The sequence below is a fragment of the Schistocerca piceifrons genome, chromosome 3 (genome assembly GCF_021461385.2).
Source record: "Schistocerca piceifrons isolate TAMUIC-IGC-003096 chromosome 3, iqSchPice1.1, whole genome shotgun sequence".
NCBI classification, from domain to species: domain Eukaryota; kingdom Metazoa; phylum Arthropoda; class Insecta; order Orthoptera; family Acrididae; genus Schistocerca; species Schistocerca piceifrons.
In genome coordinates, this window is record NC_060140.1 from 619,054,031 (window position 1) to 619,065,469 (window position 11,439).

General features: G+C 42.9%; 1 protein-coding gene across 1 annotated transcript in view; it reads right to left on the reverse strand.

Annotated features, from left to right (window-relative positions):
* Nucleotides 1-9,866, reverse strand: part of LOC124787607 (juvenile hormone esterase-like) — a 91,052-nt gene extending 81,186 nt beyond the window's left edge. The window contains exon 1 of the mRNA XM_047254358.1: nucleotides 9,584-9,866. Within this exon, the coding sequence (XP_047110314.1) occupies nucleotides 9,584-9,805 (222 nt within the window). The 5' untranslated portion in view covers nucleotides 9,806-9,866. The remainder of the gene's footprint in view (nucleotides 1-9,583) is intronic.
* Between the last annotated feature and the right edge of the window lie 1,573 nt (nucleotides 9,867-11,439).

Sequence of the window (11,439 nt, forward strand, 5' to 3'; positions counted from 1 at the left end):
GCACTGAGCAATAATAAGTAGTGCAACTCAGTACAGGATAAATTATAGCTGGCCCTATACAGCGCGAGGAAAATATCAACAGAGAAACCTGATAGCTGACATTCTAACTTTCCTGGAAAACGAAAACCTTTATTCTGACTGCAGTTCCGTAAGCTGCGATTAAGGCACTCTTAGCCATGTCCATTCTTGTACAACAATGCCCAGCAGACTCTTAGCAGAGATGAGAAAAGAAGAGGAAAATGTTCGATGGTGTTCTGAGTTTAGAAATGTTTTAACGTACCAAGCCACTCTTTCGTGGGTATGTAGTAATCGCTAGGTAAATGTCACAACTGTGTATTTTGTGAATTTTTGTGGTATTTCTCTGTTACGTAGAGGTTAAACGTCATTCGCGGCTTGTCTGATGTCCGTCACACTGATATTTGCCTCCTGGGAAGAACTTGGAGGTCATTCGCGATTTATCTGTTGTCTGCTACGCAACCACGCTTTGTGCTATTCTACTGTTCTAATGCAGCAAAAGTCAGAGATATAGACAGAATGCCTTGGTACGTTATCCCTTCCATGTTTTACATTGCCCATCCTTATTTTTTCAAAAAATTACGTGGTACAACCGTGGCAGTGAAAAATTTAGGTTAATTCTTTCCAAACGAATGCAGCTTTCTGTTTATCTGTAGGGTCAAAAAGAAAATTTCGTCTCCAGCGCTGACAGTGTTGAGCATCAATAGACGCAGTTCAAGAATCTTGTACAACATGCTATAGAGATATATAATTACCGACAAAAGTTTTGAGGGACCGACAGCTGTGTTGGGAAACTGCACATTTAATCGCAGCGAAAGCTTCACAATCAATGAACGAAATCAAAACCGTCTTAAGGATCGAAATGCGTGAAGCGTTCAAACTAATTCGAAAATACGCAAATCGAAAAAAGTTTTGCATCACCTCGGTTCCGAGATTTCAAGAATCTGTACAAAAATGGTTCAAATGGCTCTGAGCACTATGGGACTCAACTGCTGTGGTCATTAGTCCCTTAGAACTTAGAACTACTTAAACCTAACTAACCTAAGGAATCTGTACAGAAAATTGGAGAAGAGATCAACATAAAAGTCATTTCCGCCCTTTTTATTGCTCATGAAAACCACACATTGCATGTTGTACCACAAGGCAGGGAGACCTTCAGAGGTGGTGGTCCAGAATTCTGTACACACTGGTACCTATAATTCCCAGTAGCACGTCCTCTTGCATTGATGCATGCCTGTATTCGTCGTGCCATTCTATCCACAAGTTCATCAAGGCACTGTTGGTCCAGATTGTCCCACTCCTCAACGGCGATTCGGCGTAGATCCCTCATAGTGGTTGGTGGGTCACATAGTGCATAAACAGTCCTTTTCAATCTATCCCAATCATGTTAGATAGGGTTCATGACTGGAGAACATGCTGACCTCTCTAGTCGAGCGATGTCGCTATTCTGAAAGAAGTCATTCACAATTGTGCACGATACGGGCGCGAAATCTCGTCCAAGAAAACGAATGCCTCGCCAATATGCTGCCGATATAGTTTGCTGATATGGCATTCACGTATCGTACAGCCGTTGCGATACTTTGCATGACCACCAGCGGCGTACGTCGGCCCCACATAATGCCACCCCAAAACACCAGAGAACCTCCACCTTGCTATATTCGCTGGACAGTGTGTCTAAAGCGTTTAGCCTGACCGGGTTTCATCCAAACACGTCTCCGACAATTGTCTGGTTGAAAGCACATTCGACAATTATCGGTGAATAGAACGTAATGCCAGTCCTTAGCAGTCCGTACGGCATGTTGCTGGGCAAATCTGTACCGAGCTGCATGATGTCGTGGTTGCAAAGATGGACCTAGCCAAGTCTGACACTTCACTCCTTTTCACATTTGTCAGACATCAGCAAAAACACCCTGTGAGTGCGTTAGCGGCACCAGAATAAATGACTGGGGTTAGGAGTGAAACCTTATTCTATGACAGAGCACATCGGTGTTTAGCTGTGCACAATCTGTTTAATTCCTGAATTACTGTCAAAGAGGTACACGAGTTTACATAGATTGTGACACGACACTTTCACGACAGTTGTCAAGATAACACTTTACCCCCTGTTTAGTAGAAATAACACTGAACACAACAATATCAAATTTCTGAAGAACGATCTCTACAAGATTTTTCTTACTTATACACCTTGAAGTTTGCCAATATTATGACAAATCGTCCAATTCCGGTTCTAAGTTCGGTAATATTTAGGATGACAATTAAGTCTACGGAGTATGGTTAGTTTTTGTGACAAAATGAGCAAAAGATTACTCAAGGTCGCTAGAGTTCACAGTGGACGCCAGCTCGTGAAGCAACAAGTTTATGCCTCTGCCAACGGCATTTATCTTTTAGCTGCAATGTGCTGTCGGCCACATTGCTGCTCTTGCCCTCTGAAAATCCTATAAAAAGCTAATCAAAATCTTTACTGATTTTATCAGCTGAAAGTGTCCTATGTTTCTAGTTAGGCGAGAAAACATGCTCTCATCCCTAGTCTGGAAAATATGGCGATATACACATGTATAGATGGTGCAGCGTTTTTACTTCAATGCCCTCCCAGGTCTTGCAAGAACAATTAACTATGTGGCTGTTTCGTTTCTCTGCTATTGGAGCCAACGACTCTTCAGCTTATTTCTAGCTGAATTTCAACCAAAGTGAACGCAGGATTCACACAAATTTCCTCTTTTGGCGTCATATTGAGTGTGATGGGCCCTATTCTACACTTGACACTGGTTCAGAGGAGAGTCTGTGTCCTTTCATGCTTCACGTCACGGCTTTTTTAAACCAATGGAAGCATTCCTTTCATCTTGTGGAAACTACCTCTGCCAATCGCAAAGGGTCTACCTTTAAACTTCGTCGAAATATCACCCCTTTCTACTCCTTCCGAGTTTATTTCAGCCAATCGGAAATTTTGTGCCCACTCCTGACACCTAAAAGTTACACGCGTACATCATGAGTGTACCACAAGAATTTCACATGATCAACTGCATCGCTGGACTATTTTCATCAATCGGGAAATTCCACAACAGAGTTTTCTAAAAGATTTCTCCCTCTCGCCGCAGTTCACCGAACCCTTTTAGAAGAGTTCCATTGTACTAGGGCCGTGACGACGCTACTCGTGTCTGTTCCCAAACAAAAACTTTTCTTCCAGCAGCTTTATTCAGCTTTTGCTCTTTTACATGCAGGATTTGGGTTCGGTGTGTTAAAACCGTCAAATCGAGTGTCATTCCTTTGCATTACGTACTGTAGATTTTGACAGGCAAATCTGCCCGTTATTGCCGAAGTATGTCAGGTGAAATTTTCATCTACCATTTATGATGTATAAAATGTCTTGTAAGGTGCGAAATTGATAATCATTCAAGCTGGCACCTTACACATTGACGACAGGAGTGAAGTAGCGCATCATCCAGCCTATTGTGCGCAGTTTGAGTCATATCACAGCCTCCTGTGGCTGCACAAAAAGCATTATTCAACATGGTGGCGTGCTGTCAGGGTTCCTCCATTCCATAATCCGTAGGTAGCGGTCATCCACTGCAGTAGTAGCCCTTGGGCGGCCAGAGCAAGGTGTATCATGGACAGTTCCTGTCTCTCTGTATCTCCTCCATATCCGAAGAACATCGCTTTGGTTCACTCCGAGACGTCTGGACACCTTCCTTATTGAGAGCCCTTCCTAGTACAAAGAAAAAATGCGGACGCGATCGGATCGCGGTATTGACTGCCTAGGCATGGTTGAACTACAGACAACACGAGCCATGTACCTCCTTCCTGGTGGAATGACTGGAACTGATCAGTTGTCAGACGCCCTGTGTCTAACAAGCACTACTCATGCATGGTTGTTCACATCTCTTGGCAGGTGTAGTGACATCTATGAACAGTCAAAGGGACTATGTCTGTGATAAAATATTCACAGTCCACGTCTATCTTCAGGAGTTCTGGTAACCAGGGTGATGCAAAAGATTTTTGATGTGTGTAAATTCCATCTACCAACCTGATAGAAAATCCTAAGAAGTTTTCGTGTTATGTTAAATCAGCTAACTAATCTAAGTCATCTCTCCAAACACTGTCACAATAACGGCATCGAAAACGAAAATGACTCAGTGAAGGCCAAAATACTAAATATCTTGTGTCAAAACTGATTACACTGTTGTTCCCCCTTTAAATCGTCGCAAGAACTTAGAAATAAGTGACCTTGGGATTAAAAAAAAACTGAAATCAATCCATACAGGAAAGTCCATTAGTTCTGATGAGACACCATTCTACAAAACATATGCAAAAGAACTTGTCCCTCTTTTGTCAGTAGTGTACCGAAATTGAAAGGCAGAGCGAAGCGTTCCTAATGATTGAAAAAAGCACAGGTATTTCCGGTTGTCTGTGGTCGTCGAACAGACATACAAACCTATAGGCCTAAATCTCTTGACGTCGGTCTGCTGTAGAATTCTATAACACATTCCTTGCTAGAATGTTACGGCACTCCTGGAGACCGAATATCTCCTCTGTACAAATCCATAGGACGCGTGACGTGTAATGATTATCATCAAGATCATCTCTCCATTGGCAAAAGATCCGGATCAGTCCCCTGGGGGGAGGGGAAGCGCTGCTGAAGAGAAAGTGACTATGAGGGAAAGATGGAATAGCCGACAATGGAATAACATTCTACGAGTCTGAGAATGGAACGCGAGAAGTCTTAAAGTAGTAGGAAAGGAGGAAGATCTGAGAAACGAACTCCAAAGGTTCAGTAAAGATGTAGTGAGGGCCAGTGAAGTGAACTGGAAAGATGATAAGAATTTTTGGTCAGACGAATGTGTAGTAATATCAACAGTAGCATAAAATGGTTTAACATGGTTAATAAAACCGACGGAGATAGTTCAGGTATACATACCGACGTCACAGGCTGAAGATGAAGAGATACATTCCTTGCTCGTAAGTGGCTTACGGTATTTTTAATGTTCAATATGCGTCACAGATCCCAATACTTTAACCATAGGCTTCTTTCGCAAAGCAGTTGCAATAGAATGTTGTCATGATACCGATTTCAAAAATACCTTTTTGGTATCGTGATTTGTCTTTCGGGGCGATCTGACTACAATGTAATCACTATTTTGCTCCTCTGTGTGAGTAATTTTACCGGTTCACAGAGTGTCAAAAGAGCATGTGGCAAATATAGCTAGCACTATATAACCCTTTAACCCTCGCTAAAATGCTTATCCAGTACGTGAACACGGGGTATATTCGTACACGGATTCGGACTGAGGACAGAGTGGCGTACGCTGAAAGTCCAGTCATTCATCACGATTGGTTGTATGGCACTATTACGTTACCTATTCCGTAGTATGAGTTCACTTATCTCCCAGCACAACTAAAAATGCTGTAGAAAATCATGCCTTTTGAGCTCTGCAGTCCCGAGTGTGTTTGTAACAGCTTTAACTCATGTTCTATGTTATTATTTTCTGAATGAAAACATTGTCCATGCAGGCTGTTTTATTTTATCGATATGTTGTTATTTGTTACGTAAAATAGATCATTTCTACTGGCAACTCTTTTCCGCGGTTCCTTTTTTTTCAGAGAGAAGGAATGTTGACGTTTGACTTTTTAAATGTGGTAAATGAGTAATACCAGACAGACAGATTCTTTTGGGTTAGCATCAAGATACCAGACGCACACAGAAACCACGTAAACTACGGACGTGATAGAGTTAACTTACATTAAATAAATAGAGGAATCTGTGATAGCGTAGTACTGAAGACTGCAGCTAACTGGAGGAGACTCTCATTGCCTATGTATTACGGCGTCTGTTTCGCACCAAACGAAATCAGTAAGCCAAGGACAGTCCTTAAGATCCCACAGTAATTATCAAAACTGTATTTCTTTGTACTTTCAAAGTCTGCTGGGATGAGCTACAGTTGGAAATAATTATTCTGACAATTTTTAGCATTATTTAACGTTTACGTGAGACTTTGTCCGTATTCATTTCTATATGCAAGGAAATTCTGGAACCCATAACCTAGTTCAACACTCTGTGAACTCATAATTTCTTTCCTGAAGGCCGGCCCCGGTGGTCGAGCGGTTCTAGGCGCTTCAGTCTGGAACCGCGCGCCCGCTACGGTCGCAGGTTCGAATCCTGCCTCGGGCATGGATTTGTGTGATGTCCTTAGGTTAGTTAGGTTTAAGTAGTTCTAAGTTCTAGGGGACTGATGACCTCAGATGTTAAGTCCCATAGTGCTCCGAGCCATTTGAACCATTTTTTTCCTGAAGTCAAGGAGCACCGTATGTAGCTGGTTGCTTTCGTATGCGGCGCTCTGCATCTCACTGATGAACAGAAAAAGAGAAGTTTCATAAGAGGTCACTTTAGGGAGGAGATTTTAGTTGTCTTAGAGCTTCATAACGGTCTAGCACTAAACATGTTATATAACTCTACAAAAATTGACGTTTGCGATGTAGGCCTGTAATTATGTATATCTGTTCTATGACCATTTTTGAAACGCTGGTCAATTGTTTCCTGAGGATGGCCCAGTAAGCCGAAAACTAAATAGAAATAAACAAAAAACGGTACAACAAAAACCGTGCCCTTGTTATTGAACATCAAATATTTATTTTGATTGTCCTTTCACCGATGAAAAGTAACGTACGCACCATCGAAAATATCGTCAGACACATGAAGTAAAAACATGAATATCTAGAGGAATTAACGTTTAGAAATTTGGAGTTCCGAAAAGAAGTTCAAATTTCTGGAGAAGTAGGCCTGTCGTAAGAATAACCTTTCCGTGCTGTCACACCAACGTTTTTAGCGTAAATTGCGCCGTTAGTGTTGGTACTAATATAATTCACTTGGTTTTCAAATGCGGATATTTTATTTCGTATTGTTCTCAGTTCCAAGACCTTCTGTATTCTCAATACGTTTTTTTAATTGACAAAGCAGCCGTCGTTCTTGTAGTGAGATTCAAAGGACACCATCACAGAATTATTATATAGGATGTATAGGAAAAGTGTTATATATCCCTATAGTACGTAGTATTGGGAAAAAACTAGAAAAAGTAATAAACAATTTACTTACTTTTTCGCCATCTTTCTAATTTGTCTTCCATCTTATAGAGAGAGGCCAGAAAGGGTCTGTAAGGGTGTTTTAGGATAAGCTTTGTTGGGGAATAACTGTGAAGAAAGTAATTGGATATGTTACATTGTTTCAGAGTTAATTAACATTGAAGTTAGGCAATAAGGTCGTTGCTCGCGCAAATTGAGGCGGCCCGGCAGAGACGGTGTCGCCAGACATGTACTTTGTTGGTTTCTTAGAGCCGAACGAGAGCGCGAAACAAAAATCTAGACGTGGGACGGTAGTAAGCCAAAGTCTGAGCAGGCTCGTACACTAACTCCTACAACACGAGAACAGCTGACACTATCTGGCGGTTCGCTTGAATACGCGAGTGCAGTGACTTGAGTGGCTAACTTCAATACCAATCAACTCGGAAACTGAGCAAAGTATAGAATTGTTCTCTTGACAATTATATCTCAGCACAGCCTACGTTTCAACACCCTTACAAGGTTTTCAGACTGGCCTTTATATTCTTAATCAAATTTTTACGGAACCCTCAGAGCGCAAATCCTAGTCGAACTCATCCGTTTTTTTTCTTTTGTTTTCTTTTTAACACATTGTCAGCTGGAGAAAAAACCAGATATGAAGTTTTTATTGCCTTGAACACATGTAGGTATACTGGATTAGCAGTTTCGTCAGGGCCAAGCTGCCGTCTTCAGATCTTCGGTTTAGGTTGTGAAATCATGCTGGAAAGAGAGTAAAACATTATCATCGCAACAGAGTCATACACGTGTGCTGGCAGTCAATTCAGACACATGTGACACTTCCTGATGTGTCACACATGTATGACTGTGCTGCTGCGAGGACATTTATTTTTCTTAAAGGGCTTAATGTTTTAGTCTCTGTGAGTCCTTTACCATGGTATAAAGACAAACGTGCGGTTTATCGTACAGCATGATTTCATATACTGTACACTGAGATTCTGAAGATGGCAGCTTATCCATGCGGGAACTAGTAATCAAGTGCACCTAAATGCGATTAAGACCATAAAACAAACCTGAAGCTTTCTTTACACTCTGCACATCAGCTGGCGTAGTAACCTACTCAACAAACTGCATAGCATTCTCATGAATATAGTGGGTCGCCTTACTTACTGCTCTTTACGGCTCAATGCGCGGGCACAGTGACACCTTTGAGTAATACTGACGTTGTACTTCCACAGCTGATTAATACGAATACAAAAAAACTACCACAGCTGTTGTTTTAGGTGCAGGTATTAACGCATTGCTGTTTTCATTCTATACCAACAGCCTCAGGTGACAGCTCCCACTTGGTCAACAGACAACGTTATTATACAGCAGGGCCGGCCAGAAATTCTGCACGCGTGCGGTGCTCCTGCACATGTGCAACTTCCGGGTCACAGCGTGCACGCCGCAGCCGTCAGAGTTCATGTAGTGCATGTTTCCACGCACAGATGTCGCTCCTCTGTTACAAAAAGTGCGTTATCGACACCTCGTATGTATATCACAACCTGGGCTGTATCTGTAAGATCTGTTACTTTATCGAGCGCAACAGAGAAACAACAAAGTATTTAGCCTTATTTATTAGCTGCCTGTGCAGATCGCCGGCCATAGCACTGATACGTCTTGTCACCGTTTGTTTGGATAGACTGATTTCTTGAAACCTGCTAACGTTCGTGGGACACACGAGTTCTGCAGCATCGATCAGACACCCTTTCACAAACTCCCCTTCGGAAAAGGGTTTCCCAGATTGTAAAATTCTTAATGCGATTTTAAAACTTGCTCGCAGTGAAGATTTAGTGTGGTTGTCACTCTGGAAAATTGAAAAAAGTACATTGTATAGCGTACAGTAAAACAGACATAAATGTAACACAAGAAACTAAGAGTTCAAGAAGTAGCAGTTACTTTGACGTACAGTGAAATCGAGTTGATGTGTCTCGTCCATTTTCTGAAGGAAATTTAATTTTGCTTGCCGTTCTTCACTGTTGAGTACACTACACTCGTCTTTGGGATATGTATTGTAACGTCTTTCAATTGAAAACTTACGCTGGACGTCTGTTATTCGGCGGCACAGCAATCACTGTGAGTTTTCAATAACGGCTACAAAAAAGAATTGCAGTTCCCAGTCATTTTTAAACGACTGAGAACATAGATCTCCCGTCCTTTGCTTTTTCACGGTACTTGCCATTTCTCAGTACTTCTCTGTTAAGGTTACGGTCACCAGGGTTAAACGAGACTGGATATGTTGCGCTCTTGTTTGTACCACAGGGAATTGAAGCCGCCGTTCATTTAGGACACATGTCTAATAACAGATGTCGCTGTCGCTCGCTGTCGCACACGTGCGCACATGTGCAGCACTTCCGCACGTCTGCACACTGTGCAGCGTTTGGCCGGCCCCGCGTATACAATGACACCGGTCGCTTTTTAATTAATGCACCTGAAATAGCAGCTGTGGTGGTTTTTCTTAAGACTCATCATTAGTACTCACCCTAAATCGCAGAGGTCCCACGGGCGGCCTGGCGTATGGCAGGTTGTAGAAGGCCAGGAAGCGGCGACCACTGCTGGACTCTTTGTGGACGCCGCGCACGGCGCCGTGCCGGGTCCTTGCCACGCGCTCGCCCACGCCCGCCTTGCTCAGCGAGGCTGCCAGCAGCAGCAGCAGCAGCAGCAGCAGCAGTGACGTCATCGAAGCGTACAGGCGCGCGGCCATCTTTCGTCTGATAAAACGGTAGCCAGCGCCACAGTGTTCCGTTGTGGCGCTGAGCCGCTAACTAGGTACCTCCCACCGTGCCAACTTCTTCGCGCTGCAGAAGTGCACGGCGTATGGAGCAAGCTGCGTACACTCATGAGCCAGATGTTAACGACTGATTTCCCTTTTCATGTTATATAAAGAAAATAGACAGGGAAATCTGCCGCCTGAAGCAAGGAACGATTCATTTAGTGTTCTCTCGTATAGTTTGTTTCGCAGTCCAAACTTTTCTCTTTTTTTTTCTATTTTTGTCATCTGTTCCTGAACAATTTGAGCGGTACACCACGAATTCCCATCCTGCGCCAACCATTTCATCTCAGAGCAGCACTTGCAACTTCCGTCCTCAATTATTTGCATGATGTATTTCAATCTCTGTCTTCTGCTACAGTTTTTCCCCTCTAGAGCTCCCTCCAGTAGCATGGAAGTCATTCCTCGATGTCTTACAGTCGTACTTTCCTCCCGTCCCTTCTTCTTCTCAGTGTTTTACATATTCTCTGCCGTCCTGTGTGAGCGAGCGGTTCTAGGCGCTTCAGTATGGAACCAAATGACCTCTGGCATGGATGTGTGTGATGTCCTTAGGTTACTTAGGTTTAAGTAGTTCTATGTTCTATGGGACTGATGACCTCAGATGTTAAGTCCCATAGTGCTGAGAGCCATTTGAACATATTCTATGGAGAATCTCCTCATTCCTTATCAATCAAACTAATTTTCAGAATACTTCTGTGGCACCAGGCCACAAATACTGCAACTCTTTTCTGTTTTTCCACACTCCGTGGGTTGGGTTGGGTTGTTTGGGGAAGGAGACCAGACAGCGAGGTCATCGGTCTCATTGGATTAGGGGAAGACGGGGAAGGTAGTCGGCCGTGCCCTTTCAAAGGAACCATCCCGGCATTTGCCTGGAGCGATTTAGGGAAATCACGGAAAACCTAAATCAGGATTGCCGGACGCGGGATTGAACCGTCGTCCTCCCGAACGCGAGTCCAGTGTGCTAACCACTGCGCTACCTCGCTCGGTCACACTCCATGATTCGCTACAATATAATGCTGCGCTCCAAAAGTACATCTCAGAAATTTCTTCCTCAAATTAAAGCCTATGTTCGATACTAGTGGACTTCTATTGGCCAATAATGCCCTTTTAACCAGTGCTAGTCTACTTTTGATGCCCTCCTTGCTCCGTCCGCCATTGGTTATTCTGCTGCCTATGTAGCAGAATTCGTTAACTTCATCTACTTCGTGACCATCAATCCTGATGTCACTTTTCTCGCTGTTCTCATTTCTGCTAATTCTCATTACATTCGTGTTTCGTCAGGGATTTTGTGTTCTTTTTACTTTGGCATACGTTTATCGTTGCTTCTACAACAGCGTGTTGATCTGTTCCGCGCAACCATCAGAGACCTGCACCACCCCTTATTGCTTCATTTGTTATACAGAATATATCTCTCAATTGCTGCAGATATTATTTCTTCGAACTGAAATCACACATGATGTACGCTTACATAGATAGGAAGGGGTCCAGAGGATTTTTATTTCCTTTTTTAAATAGACATAGTTTCGTTTACTTTTGATGGATTTGGGTGTTACAGTTTCAGGCTCGCT